Here is a 14,416-nt window from a genome sequence, read left to right as displayed (position 1 = left end):
AAACTTGTTTATTCAAAAGATCAACAAAATTGACAAAACTTTACCTAGATGGACTTAAAAACAAACAAACGAGGGGCGCCTGGGTGGCGCAGTCGGTTAAGCGTCCGACTTCAGCCAGGTCACGATCTCGCGGTCCGTGAGTTCGAGCCCCGCGTCAGGCTCTGGGCTGATGGCTCGGAGCCTGGAGCCTGTTTCCGATTCTGTGTCTCCCTCTCTCTCTGCCCCTCCCCCATTCATGCTCTGTCTCTCTCTGTCCCAAAAAATAAATTAAAAACTTTGAAAAAAAAAAAAAAATTAAAAACAAACAAACGAAACAACAACAACAAAAAACCCCAGAAAACTGAAATTACCAAAATCAGAAGTGAAAGTGGAAGCATTGCTACTGACTTCACAGGAACAAAAAGATTCATGAGATTGCTACAGTTGTTCAACCGTACACCAACAAAATGGATAACCTAGGTGAAATGGGCAAATTCCTAGACCCTAGCAAGACTGAATCAAGAATAAAGACTGTGGAGGAGCACCTGGGTGGCTCAGTGGGTTAAGCGTCTGACTCTTGACTTCAACTCAAGTCATGATCTCACAGTTCATGGGATCAAGCCCTGTGTCAGGCTCTGCACTGACAGTGTGGAGCTTCCTTAAGATTCTGTCTCTCCCTCTCTCTCTGGCCCTCCCCTGCTTGCACTCTCTCTCTCTCTCTCTCTCTCTCTCTCTCTCTCAAAATAAAGATACATTTAAAGAAAAAAATGAACAAAGAGAAAGACTGAACAGAGCAATAACAAATAAGGAGACTGAATCAGTAATCAAAAATATCCTGACAAGGGGCACCTGGGTGGCTCAGTCGGTTAAGCATCTGACTCTTGACTTCAGCCCAGGTCATGATCTCAAGGTTTGTGAGTTTGAGCCCCACATCAGGCTCTGTGCTGACAGTGTGGAGCCTGCTTGGGATTCTTGCTCTCCTATCTCTGTCCCCCTCTCAAAATAAATAAATAAACTTAGAGAGAGAGAGACAGAGACAGAGAGAAAATGAAATACTTAAAAAAATATATTCTGAAGAGACAAGCCCAGAACCAGATGGCTTCTCAGATTAATTCTATTAAACATTTAAAGAAAAACAAATACCAATCCCTCCTATACTCTTCTAAAAACCAGAAAAAGAAGCAACATTTCCAGACTCATTGTATGAGCCCAGAATCATCCTGATAGCAAAGCCGGAAAAGACACTGCAAGAAAACAAAACTAAAGCCCAATATTCCTGTGAACATTGATGCCAAAATCCTCAACAAAATACTATCAACTGAATTCAACAAAATACTAAAAGGGTTATGCACCATGACCAAGTGGGACTTATTTTTGGAATGTAAAGATGGTTCAACATAAAAATTGATCAATGCAACACACCATATTACCAGAATGAAGAAAGAAAAAAAAAAAAACATGATCATTTCAATGGATGCAGGAAAAACATTTGGCTAAATCCAACACCTTCTCATTATCAAAATACTCAACTAAGAATAGAAGCAAACCATCTCAACATGATAAAAGCCATGTATGAAAAATCCACAGTGAACATCATATTCAACTATGAAAGACTGAAAGCTTTTCCTCTAAGATTGCAAACAAGGCAAGGCTGCCTACTTGTGCTTCTTCTATTCAACATAATACGGGAAGTTCTAGCTTAGCAATTAGCCAAGAATAATAAATAAAAGGCATAAAAATTGGAAATGAAGAAGTAAAAAAAGAAAAAAAGAAAAAAGAAAAGGAAAGGAAGAATTAAAATTATCTCTGTTTGCAGATGATATGATCTTACATGTAGAAAACCCTAAAGACTCTACCAAAAACAAAAAGTTAGAACTAATAAATGAATTCAGCAATGTAGGAAGATACAAAGACAACACACAAAAAATAAGTCACATTTCTATACGTTAACAATGAACAATCCGAAAAGAAAATTATGAAAACAATTCCACTGACAAGAAAATCGAAAGGAGTAAAATACTTCCTGAAACCAATATTACACCATATGTTAACTAACTAGAATTTAAATAAAAATTTGGAAGAAAAGAAACAAACAAAAATGAGTAAAATACATAGGAATTAATTTGACCAAGAGGTGTAAGGCTTGTACAATGACAACTACAAAACATTGCTGAAAGAAATTAAAGAAGACACAAATGAAAAGACATCCCATGTTCATGGATTGGAAGGCTCGATATCATTAAGATACATCCCTATCAAAATTCCAATGACATTTTTTTGCAGAAATAGAAAAACCCATCCTACAATTTATACTGAATCTTGTGGGATCTCGAGGGAATAGACAAAACAATCTTGAAAAAGAGGATCTGGAGGACCCACGTTTCTGGCTCCAAAACTTGCTACAAAGCCACAGTAATTAAAAGCCAGTGATGCTGACATGAAGTCAGGCATAGATACCAATGGAGTAAAAAAGAGTCAGAAATAAACCCTCACATGTGTGGTCAAATGCTTTTCAACAAGAGAGTGAAGGCCATTCAATGGGGAAAGGACAGTCTTTTCAACCAACAGTGCTGGAAAAAACAGGATATCCACGTGGAAAAGAATTAAGTTGGTCCTTTAACTAGCAACATATACAAAAACAAACTCAAAATGGATCACAGGTCTAAATATAGGAACGAAATCTGTAAAAAAAATTCGGGCGCCTGGGTGGCTCAGTCGGTTCAGCGTCCGACTTCAGCTCAGGTCACGATCTCGTGGTCCGTGACTTCGAGCCCCGCGTCGGGCTCTGGGCTGACAGCTCAGAGCCTGGAGCCTGCTTCCGATTCTGTGTGTCCCTCTCTCTCTGCCCCTCCCCTGTTCATGCTCTGTCTCTCTCTGTCTCAAAAATAAATAAATAAACGTTTAAAAAAAAATTCTTAGAAAGAAACACAGGTCAAAAGCTTCACAACATTCAATTCAGCATTCAATTCATGATAGGACATGATGAAAATTTTAAAGTTTTGTGCATCAAAGACACTACCAACAGAGTAAAAAGGCAACATACAGAATGAGAGAAAATATTTGCAAATTATATATCTGATAAGGGATTAATATCCAGAATATATAGACAACTAACATTCTACCAAAAAACCCAATTCAAAAATGGGTAAAGGAGTTGAATAGACATTTCACCAAAGAAGATATACAAATGGCCACCAAGCATGTGGCAAGTTGCTCAGCATCACGAATCACTGGGGAAACATAAATCAAAATTACAGTGAGATACCACCTCACCACCATTAGGACACTGCTATCAAAACAAACAGGGGCACCTGGGTGGCTCAGTCAGTTAAGTGTCTGACTTCAGCTCAGGTCATGATCTCGCGGTTTGTGGGTTCGAGCCCCGCATCGGGCTCTGTGCAGACAGCTCAGAGCCTGAGCCTGCTTCAGATTCTGTGTCTCCCTCCCTCTCTGCCCCTCCCCCACTTGCACTGTCTCTCTCCCTCTCTCTCAAAAATAAATAAAACATTCACAATTAAAACAAACTAACCAAAAAAAAAAAAAAGAAAAGAAAAGAAAAGAAAAAGAACCAAAACAAAAAACGAGTTTCAAAGAGATATTTATACACTACGTTCCTAGCAACATACTCACAATAGCTAAAACACAGAAACAAACCAAGTGTCCATCAGCAGATAAAAAGATAAGCAGAGTGCAATATACACTCACAGTGGAATACTATTCAGCCTTCAAAACGAAGGAGCTTTCTTTAATAGAGGATTGCAGACACATAGCATGCATTGCTTAAATAACTTTTTTCTTCTCTCTCAAGAGATTTTGCACTTTATTGATATGTCTTAATATTAAAAATAAAGTCATCCAAGAGTCCAGAGAAATGTGCCACTGGCTCTGGAGCCATGGGCAAGCTTCTGCTCTCTCTGGGCCTCAGGGTCCTTGTCTCTGAAACCAGGGAGACTCGATCATCAGGGCCTTTGCCTTCTCCCAGTCTCTCTGCCAGTGCTCCTCATGCCGTGGCAATCCCACACTCTTCCACAGAGCTGTGATTTATAAAGGTATTCAGAGGTACCATCCTACATGGGTCACATCTTTTCCTGGAGCCACACAGGACTGAGCCTCTGCGCTCCACACACAGCTGGAATGAAACAAAGAGGAAGGATGTGCCAGGAGCTGGGTAGGGGGGTGGAGGGTTCTCTACAGGTCCTGCTCCTCCCCAGTCAAGCCGGCCAGGCTGATGGCACAAAAGCAACAGTCTGAGGGGGGCCCAGTTGCCTTGCTGGTGACTGCTGAGAGGAGCAGACTGAGGGGGACATGGGTGAGGGTTCAGGGGGCCTGTGGCCCACAGAGACCTCCAGATGGTGGGGCCAGAGACACAGGCTTAGGTCTTCTTAATCACGCTGTACTCTGGCTCCTGTTCCGGGGTCCTCCGGGAGGGAATCCTGTTGGCCTTAGAATCCTGACTCTCGGGGTCAAATGCCACCAAAGAGTAGTGAAGTTCTTCCAGAGAAGGCTTCTTCTGCAGAGAGAGAGACTGGAGGCTCAGGGAGAGGCAGGGGAAGCACTGGTCCCCAGCTCAGGATGGAGACAAGGGACACCTGAGGAAACCCTGAGGGGCTCCACGGCGGTGGGTCCAGGCTTCCCCACTGTCCTGCCCCACCCTTGCTTCACCCCACCTGTTCAAACACAGCACAAAGTCCCAGGCATGAGACCTGGAGACGGGGCAGGGGGGGTGGGGTGCCTGGATCGACTTTGAGATCATTAACCACCAAGTTAGAAAAACAAGGATGCTGCTAGTCCCAGGGCCACATGTCTGATGCTTTTCTCCCTTCATCTTCTCCAACAACAGGGTCCCCAACCTCTCCCCGAACTCTTCCGCTAATGGGTGGGTCTTGACCCCTGCTGGAGAAGCCTCTTCCACGCTGCACTTTACAGTCACTGTGCCTAAGGGTTGGCTTGCAGAGGGGTCATTGATTAAAAACCTGAAACGTAGAGTTGATGCCAAAGAGATAATGGTACCAAAACAGTGGGAAATCACAGGCTTTAACATCGGTGTGTGGTATATAGTAGGTGCATAATAAATGCTCCGCTTCACTGACTGTTGACCATCACTGGCCACCCCAACAGCCCCTTCGTCTCTGCCCCAGCCCCCAGCCACAATGGCACCAAGCTCTGGCAAGGTCTACACTTGACCTAGGTTCTGTGTGGCCCTGTGTTGGTGGGGCACAAGGTCACCAAGTCAGCCCCTCCCTTCCCTCTCTGCCTGCTGCCACCCCCCAGGGCGGTGCCTCTCACAGAGCCCAGGCCCTCCCCTCCCCCCCTCCCGCCAGCTGCCAGGCCCTCACACTCACCACAGTGCTGTATTCTACCTCTTCCTGTCTCGGCTGTGTGGGCTCTCCCTGAAGCGTCCTTGCCTGCAGCTCCAGATTCGCATAATAGAGCTCACCTTGCAGAGTATTCTGGGTGGGCAGAAGGTGTGGAGATTTAGCGGGTGTCCACGGAGCCCCTCCATAGTCCAGCTCAGAGGGACCTCTGTTCCTGCCTGCCTGCGGACATCTACCCCTTCTCTCAATGTTCTGGGTGCCCCAGCCCCAGTCTCCCCACCGTGCCTCCCCCATCCCTCACTCTGGTCCCCTCTGGGCAGTATTTGAATGCCCCCCCCAAGTCAGCATGGAAGGACCCTCCATCATTCCACTTTCTATGGGGGATGGGGGTGGGGACAGACTAACCAGAGCTAATTAGCCAGAGACCCAACCACCAGATGTCCCAGAGATCATTCTCCCTGCTCTTGGGCAAGCACCCAACTCCATCCATCAACAATGCACTCAGACCTCCACTGGCCAGTGGGACTGTTGAAGCCCCCAACGTCCTCTGTTCTCTCCGCCAGCCACCCCGGCACACCTTCTGCCTGTGTCTTACCTGACTATGGGTCCGGAGTGGCTTTGGATTCTCACCAGCTAAAGAGAGAAGAGTTAGGAGTCTGAATCCGAGAACAAAACAGGGATAAGGATCCCCTATGATCCAGCTGGAGGAAGGACTTTCCCTAGAGACTTTGATGCTGGGGACCTGTCACTTCAGGGTAGGAATTGCAGAGAGAGTGAGTGGGTGAAGAAGGAAATGAAAAATGAATGCACGAGTGGAGGAGAGAATAAATGAACCAGCGGGAAGGCACAGGCTTGGGGAGAGTGGCCACACAAAGCTAGGTCTCGAAACAGTCACTCATAAAGAATGCTCTCAAGTGGGAGTAGACTGGAGAAGGACACCTGTTTACAAGGACCTATCCGCAGGATGAAACAGTTCCAGAGATTTCTTTCACAGCATCACCAAACTGTAAACTTAAGAATGGTTAAGATGGCTGGGCATCTGGGTGGCTCAGTGGGTTCGGCGTCCGACTTCAGCTCGGGTCGTAATCTCACAGTTCGTGAGTTTGAGCCCCGCATCGGGCTCTCTGTTGACAGCTCAGAGCCTGGAGCCTGCTTCGGATTCTGTGTCTCCCCCTCTCTCTGCCCCTCCCTGCTCTCTCTCTCTCTCTCTCTCAAAAACAAATAAACATTAAAAAAATTAATGAAAAAAAAGAAAGGCCAAGATGGCAAATTTTACGATACGTGATTTTTACCCAAATAAACAAATCGCAGATCCACAGGCCCTCCCCTAGACGTGTGGAACCAGAACTTCTGGGGATGGGTTCAGCAATCTGTGTTTTAAGGAGCCCTAAAAATTTTTTTTAATAAAAATAAAAAAGGAACCGTCCTTATGGAGACCTTAGTACTGCATCAAACCATGAGAGGTCACCGGGGTCATCTGCTCTGATTCCCCTGGCTTGGGGGTCTGTCCCTCACACACAGGAGGCCCTGTGGCTCCAGGGGAACCACGGTTCAGGGCACACGACCTCTGGCCTGTGGCGTCTTCAGCGTCGCTCTGCAGGAGACCTGCCTCTGAACACGGCTCTGTGCACCCCTGGCCGCTGGAACCCAGAGACCCAGGAGCGGGCCGGCAGTGGGCATTGTGCACACAGCCGGAATGCCTTTAGTGTAGCTGCACGGCCAGGCAACCCCAGGGCCCCCCCCCCCCCGCACTAGATGCACCAGGGACAGACATTGCCCACCCCTCATAGAGCCCCAGAGTCGAAGGTGAGACACCGACATTCAGGAGACACACAGGATGGAAGTGCTAGCTGAGTGCTCTCAGTTGGCTTAATGGAACACCACCCGGGTGCTCTGAGGTGCAAACACATTCTGTTCCAAATACTGCGTGCAGGCTCCTGCCACCCTCTCTCTCCGCGGGCGACCTGGTGGCTGGTGGAGAAGAGATGGGTGGACATTGCTGGGGAAGGAATGTGGCAGTGAGAAAGTTCGGCCAGAGCCAGCTGCACAGGAAGATGGAACCCAGTCTCTCCTGGTCACGACTGTGTCCCCAAGAGCCCAGCAAGGGCCCGGTGCCACGGTAGGTGCTCCGGACGGCTGTGCTGTGTGCGTGAGCAAGGGAATGAATGAACTCATCATGAGAGGGTGGAGGGGAAGACAGGCCGTGTGTGACAGGCAGGCACCAGGCTGCAGCAGAGCAGCAAGGACAGTGTGGGGACAGGAGCTGAGACTTGCAGGGATGGGGAGGGAGTGTCAGCATCTTTGAACACAAGGCCTTTCTCCTGTGACAGAGGGTCCACGAAGCAAGGTGCAATCCCCCACACATCGTTAAACTCTGCAGTAAGAGACTTCTGGAACATTGCACAGCAGGGAAAATGATAATGGTAGGTTAAGTGCAAATATGTGTGTGTGTGCATTGTGTGTGTGTGCATTGTGTGTGTGTGTGTGTGTGTGTGTAAGAGGGATTGTGGTAGAAGCAAGCCATAAGTAAGAAATCGTATCTGCATAAATAAACATTGAGAAGCACAAGCAGGACATGCCCCAAATGTCAGTGCTTGGTTTTCTCCAGGTGCTGGGAGTTTCCTTTCTTATTATATTATTATGGACAGTTTATTTCTTTCTTTGTGCTTTTGCTTATTTTTTGAATGTTCTACCATAATCTTTAAAAAAAAATTTTTTTAATGCTTATTTATTTATTTTTGAGAAAGAGAGAAAGAGCACATGCGAGCAGGGGAGGGGGAGAGAGAGGGGGGGACACAGAATCCAAAGCAGGCTCCAGGCTCCGAGCTGTCAGCACAGAGCCCGATGCGGGGCTTGAACTCACGAACTGTGAGATCGTGACCTGAGCCGAAGTCAGACACTTAACGAACTGAGCCACCCAGGTGCCCCTGTTCTCCCACAACCTTATATCCCCCTTTTTCAGAAGGGAGGTTCTTGGGGCGCCTGGGTGGCTCAGTTGGCTAAGCATCCGACTATGGCTCAGGTCACGATCTCACAGTTCGTAAGTTTGAGCCCCGCATCGGGCTCTCTGCTGTCAGCACAGAGCCCGCTCGCATCTTCTGCCCCCCTCTCTCCACCCCTCCGCTGATTGTGAGAGGGCGTGTGCACTTGCTCACATTCTCTCTGTCTCTCAAAATTAATAAACATTAAAAAAAAAAAAAGGGAAACTTTCTAGGTGAAAGGGCAGAGAGGGCTGGGACCCACGGGCCTGAGGCTGAGAAAATCCCAGAGGGAGGCCTGGCCTGGGGTGAGGAGGAGGGCACTCAGAAGTGATCTGGGGGAAGCAGAGGGGGAAGGGGAAGTGGTTTTCCTTCCCTGCATCAGGCACACACGTGCTGAGGTCGACTCCTCTTCTAAAGGCCTGACCAAAGGCCTGACCCCCACGGTGGGCCCCCGCCCCGATCCCCAGGATGCACGGGCTCCAGGAGCACCCACCGCCAGTTGTGGGGCATGCACCCCTCCTCCCATACGGCCAGGCAAGGATTCCCCTTCGAGGCAGCTGCTCATGGAGTCCAGAAGCTTTAGAGCAAAGAAGGCTCACCCTGCAACTCGGGCAGAGACCTGCGCCCCGTGGGTGACAGCTGGGCCTCCAGCCAGCAACAAGGTCACATCTGCATCCTTCTGCTCTTTTTATTGAATTCGCTCGTTTAGAGTCAACTGAGCACCTACTTCCTGAGTGCCAGACAGGGTGCTGGGGGTGCCACATGTGTTCTCTCTTTGTGTCTAAGCCCAGAGGAGAGCAAGTGGGCCCCAGGATGCCCGAAGCATCTGAGATGCCCTCATGGCTCGAGATACTAAGCAATACATTAATTCAACAAAAACTGACCGGCTGCCTTCTTGAGTTCCAGTCCCTGATCTTGAAGGAGAAGCACAGGCCGGCGGGAGACAGGCGAGGAAGCAGGCGGGGAGAGTCTGGTGTGAAAAGGGCATGAGGGTGCGTGCACACAGGTGCAGCCAGGAGGGGCCCCCAAGCTGCTTTTGGGGAGCCAGGAGAAGGTCCCAGGGGAAAGGGAGTCTGAGAGCCCCAAAGCCCACCAGGAGCAAGCCAGGGAAAGAGGGTAGCGAGAGGAGGTGCCCCCGGGGCCCAGAGCAAATGCAGAAGCACCCACTGATGTTACGGTTCCCACCATGTTATAGGAAGTTGGGAACAGCTGTCTTCGAGAGTGTGAGGATGGGCAGGGGCTGGGCGGGACAACACCCTCAAGAGTATGGGAGGTTCCAGAAGGGTATCAGACAGAAGAGGGTGACCGCTTCACGGACAAGCTTCCAGGGAGCCCCCTCCACGGCCTGTCTCCGCCATACCAGGGACACCTCCTCCGGGGCCTGGCCTCGAGGGTCACCCAGGACATGTGGTCCGAGGATACACTCCCGATGCCCATTCTGGGGAACAAGGACACAGAGCCTCAAAAAGGAGAGGGAGGTGCTGGGGGCCTGCCCACCCACCCCCCACCCAGCAGGGGGCTGACTCACCTTTGACCCGCTTGTGAACTATCCTCCAGGCCAGGAACAAGCTTCCCCCCAGCAGAAGCAGCAGAAGCGCCAACAAGGAAAGGAGTACTTGGAGCCTGGGGAGGACACGGCAGTGTTGAGCAGGTGGGAGCTTGCACTCCCCCCCCACCCCCACTTATTTGCAATCGACAGAAAAGGTCACATTAAAAAAAAAAAAAGGAGAGGGGCGCCTGGGTGGCTCAATCGGTTGAGTGTCTGACTTTGGCTTAGGTCATGATCTCACAGTTTGTGAGTTCGAGCCCTGCATCGGGCTCCGTGCTGACAGCTTGGAGCCTGTTTTGGGTTCTGTGTCTCCCTCTCTCTCTGCTCCTCCCCTGCTTGTGCTCTCTCTCTCTCTCTCTCAAAAATAAATAAACATTAAAAAAATTTTTTTAAAGTAGACAGTATATCAGTGTACTTAAGAACATTCCAGGGGCGCTTGAGTGGCTCAGCTGGTGGAGTATCTGACTTGTGCTCAGGTCATGACCTCACGGTTCCTGAGTTCGAGCCCCACATCCGGCTCACTGCTGTCTGTGCAGAGCCTGCTTCGGATCCTCTGTCCCCCCTCTCTCTCTGTGCCCCCCTCAAAAATGAATAAACGTTTATTTAAAAAAAAAAAAAAAGAACCTTCCAGAAGCTCTTTATTCAGATACAAGAAAATAGAAACATACATTATTTTCCCCCTTCTTTCACACAAAGGAGGTGTGATCCAACACTATTTTTGTTACTTAGCAACACGTCTTCGACATCTCTCCATGTCTGTGAATAAAGAAGACCCTCGCTCTTCTCCACTGCTGCATAGTATTCCACTGCATGGACAGACCATAATTTATTTAAGTCTTGCTTCTGACTGGCATGTCCCCCAGCCTTTTGCAGTTACAAACATTGCCACAAAAAAAAAAAAAAAAGTCGCCTTGTGGCTCTGCCATTTCACATACGAACAAGCCACAGCAGAGGTCGTGGGAAGCTGACTTCAGGTCCCTCGCTTGCCAGCCTCTTCTTTCCTGTCTAGCTTGCATTCATAATGTTCTAGTCTTTTTCTTTTTTTAAAAAATGTGTATTTACTTTTGAAGGAGAGAGAGACAGTGTGTGAGCAGGGGAGGGGCAGAGAGAGAGGGAGACACAGGATTGGAAGCAGGCTCCAGGCTCCAAGCTGTCAGCACAGAGCCTGACTCGGGGCTCGAACCCATGAGCTGTCAGCACAGAGCCTGACTCGGGGCTCGAACCCATGAGCGGTGAAATCGTGACCTGAGCTGAAGTTGGACACTCAACGGACTGAGCCACCCAGGCACCTCATGTCTTTTTCTTAAAGACGTAAGTCCCCCCACACGCACCAAAATGCATAGGCTCCAGGCCTTACAAAACCTAGTTCTGCCTCCTGTGTGTGCATCTGCAGTCAGTTCTGGAAGTGGTGTGTTTAGGACCTGAATTTCACCTTGCCTGATGTTAAGATAGTCACTTGGGTTGATGGAAGGCCTGTGGAAGGGTTTTGGGGGGTCATAGAATAAGGAATCTGAATGGGGGCACCTGGCTAACTCAGTCGGTAGAGCACGTGACTCTTGTTTGTGAGTTCGAGCCCCATTGGGGTACAGAGATTGCTTAAAAAAAAAAGAAGAAGAATCTGAATGGCCTTTGCCCCTAGCTTGTGGAAGGGAGACTCTAAATCCTAAGGATTTCCCCAATAGTAGGCTAGCCTCTGTTATTGAAGGACCCCTCGGATCACACCTGAGTTTATGCTAAGAGATGAATGGGTCAAGACTGGGGCTGGTCACCAGAAGACCCACCCCCATGATTATGGAGACTTGGGGCTCTGAGCCAGCCTGAAACTCAGGAAGTAGAGGGGGTCTGGGGATGGAGTTCAATCATGTGGCCAGTGATTCAACCAATCGTGCCTAGGTAATGGCATGTGCCCTGACATGCCCTGACCCTCCTAGGAGTCAGCAGGGAAGTTCTGTGCCCAGGACCCTCCCAGATCTCACCCCCTGTGTCTCTTCATTGGCTGCTTCTGGCCTTTTTCCTTTATGATAAAACCATACTCGTAAGCACTGGGCTTTCGTGCATTCTGTGAGCTATCTAGCCAATTATCAAACCCAAAAGGGTCATGGGAACCCCCAAATTCATAGCCAGTTGGCCAGAAACGTGATGGCCTGGGGATCCCCAAACTGCTCTGGCATCTGAAGTCAGGCAGTCTTGGGGCGCCTGGGTGGCTCAGTTGGTTAAGCATCCAACTTCAGCTCAGGTCACGATCTCGCAGTCCGTGAGTTCGAGCCCCGCGTCGGGCTCTGGGCTGACAGCTCAGAGCCTGGAGCCTGTTTCAGATTCTGTGTCTCCCTCGATCTCTGCCCCTCCCCCGTTCATGCTCTGTCTCTCTCTGTCTCAAAAATAAATAAACGTTTGAAGTCAGGCAGTCTTATGGAACTGAGCCCTCAACCCACGGGGTCTGTGCTAACTCCAGGTGGTGAGTGCTGGCATTGAATGGCAGGACGCAAGGTGGAGCCTGGTGAGGGAGTCTGAGATCCTCAGAAGTGGTTTACAGCTACACGCGCTTTTCTAAGGAGTCTGTAAGCATTGTCGGATTCTCCTGGGGGCTTGTGACCCCAAAAGACCAAGAATCACAAGTTTAGGGGTGCTTGGGTGATTCAGTCAGTTGAGCGCCCGACTCTCGATCTCGGCTCAGGTCGTGATCTCACGGTTTGTGGGTTTGAGCCCAATGTCGGGCTCTGTGCTGACATGCAAAGCCTGCTTGAAATTCTCTCTCTCTCTCTCTCTCTCTGCCCCTCTTCCCATTCAAAATAAAGAAATAAAGTTAAAAAAAAAAAGAATCACAGGTTTAGAAGGAGGAACCAAGACTCTGGAGTCACGTAAACCTGGGTGGAAGCCCCCCCACCCCCCGCCTCCCGTAGCTACGTGACCTGGCAGATCACTTAACCTCCCTGAGCTGTGTGCGCCTACGTAACATGAGGGCGGTGACGGCCCAGGGCCCTAGTGACGTGTAGGGCATTTAGCACATCCCTGGTAGGAGCATCAGCCCTCATTAGAAGTTCCTTTCCTGCCATCCCCACCTCGAGGCTTCCCCTGGCCCTGAGCAACTCCTGAGGCGAGGGCCTACCTCCAGGACAAGGGACAGGGGACAGAGGACCTCACCCCACACCCTGGCTTTGCTGGAACTCCTCTTGGCTGCTTGCACTGTGGGTGGCTCCCATGGTGATGGGGACAGTGGGTGAGGATGAGGACGACGTGGTCGTGATTCCAGCTGTGATTGTTGAGATCTGGGTTACAGTGATGTTTGCGGGTGGGGCGGACGTTGTTGCTGGCGCGGAAACACAAACGAGACCCGGAATAGCGCTATCGGACTCTCCCGCTACTTGCCAATACCTTTTTGGTTTGATTTCACACAAAATGCTCACTCAGGGTGGAGGCAGGACCGAGGAACCCCCCCGGGGCCACAGCCTCCCTGGGGCCCGGGGCCTGGGGCACTGTGCGCCCCCAACAGCCCTGATCCCATCCTGTGGAGGAGGGTCAGGGCCCTCCGGAGAGCCCATATGTCACCCCTGTGCTCCAGATTCATCCTCCTCTAGCCACAGCCAGATGCTGCCCGCCTGGGATCTCTGTCTAAACTCCAAGTCTGACTGCAAGTCTGGCTGGAGGCCCCCCCTATGCCCAGCACCTTCACCTTCGCCGTTTGGCCCCACCTGCCTCTCCATCCAGCTCCCACCGTCCTGTAGCATGGCTCCCTCTCTCCTTTGCACACTCTGCCTTCTCAGCTGCCCCTTCCCAAGACTGAGCAGAGGGGCCAGCTTTTCCAGGAAGCCACCCTGACTCTCTTTCTCCACCTACCACCCGCCTCATACACACACACACACACACACACACACACACACACAGTTTACTCCAAGCCTCTGATCTGCTTCCTGCCTCGACTATTCCCGCCTGAGACCCTTCAGGGGCCCTGGTGCTGGCGCTGGGGGAGGGGTGCGTACAACTCACCTGGGATCACAGACACCACAATGTGGACGGCGGGGTCTTGCAAATATCCTCCTAACCAGGACGTATCGATCCCGCATCGGTATGTTCCTGCATCATCCTCTGTGAGGTTCTCCAAGGTCACTATGAAGGTGAGGTTTGCAGGATGGTCCCTGATGGATACGCGGCCGTTCCTCACTTCTTTGCTTGACCGTTTGGTCTCCACAGTTTTCCAAAAACATGGCTTTTTGCACCAGTATTTGAAATGTGTTCTTAATTGCTCTTCATATGAACACTGCACGATCAGGGAACTCCCCAAGGTGCCCGTCATGGAGGTGGGGCCACTTATAGAGGAACAGCCTGGAAAACACAGCCGAGTGCAGGCCCCTCACCAGATGGGCCTGGGTCAGGGGTGCCCTGGGAGTCACCCCCAAAGTTGCCCCATCTCACATTGGCCACCCCCCGTCAGCCAGAACCTTCCCTTCCTCTGCTTTTCTGTCACTCCCAAGATTTTTATCACAGCAGCCCCTTCTTCCAGACCCCAGCCTCCCTTCTGGCTGCTTATGGTCACCAAGTCCTATCCCTGAGAACCCCAGATAAGCAAGTGAATCCCCCAACTCCAGAGGTCAGGA

The 14,416-nt window shown here is 50.1% G+C and overlaps 1 protein-coding gene across 8 annotated transcripts in view; it reads right to left on the bottom strand.

The window, feature by feature from the left end:
* Nucleotides 1-14,416, bottom strand: part of CD300A (CD300a molecule) — a 36,610-nt gene that overhangs the window by 8,901 nt on the left and 13,293 nt on the right. For 3 of the 8 annotated variants that reach the window (XM_047833285.1, XM_047833284.1, XM_047833283.1), the window contains 5 exons: nt 13,809-14,144; nt 12,966-13,131; nt 9,804-9,898; nt 5,890-5,927; nt 5,322-5,429 (listed from right to left, as the gene is read on the bottom strand). In XM_047833285.1, coding sequence (XP_047689241.1) covers nt 5,322-5,429; nt 5,890-5,927; nt 9,804-9,898; nt 12,966-13,131; nt 13,809-14,144 — 743 coding nt within the window. The other 5 variants (XM_047833287.1, XM_047833288.1, XM_047833286.1 and 2 more) reach the window with 5 other exon arrangements.

The sequence above is a fragment of the Prionailurus viverrinus genome, chromosome E1 (genome assembly GCF_022837055.1).
Source record: "Prionailurus viverrinus isolate Anna chromosome E1, UM_Priviv_1.0, whole genome shotgun sequence".
NCBI lineage: Eukaryota > Metazoa > Chordata > Mammalia > Carnivora > Felidae > Prionailurus > Prionailurus viverrinus.
This window is presented reverse-complemented; position numbering and strand designations above follow the sequence as displayed.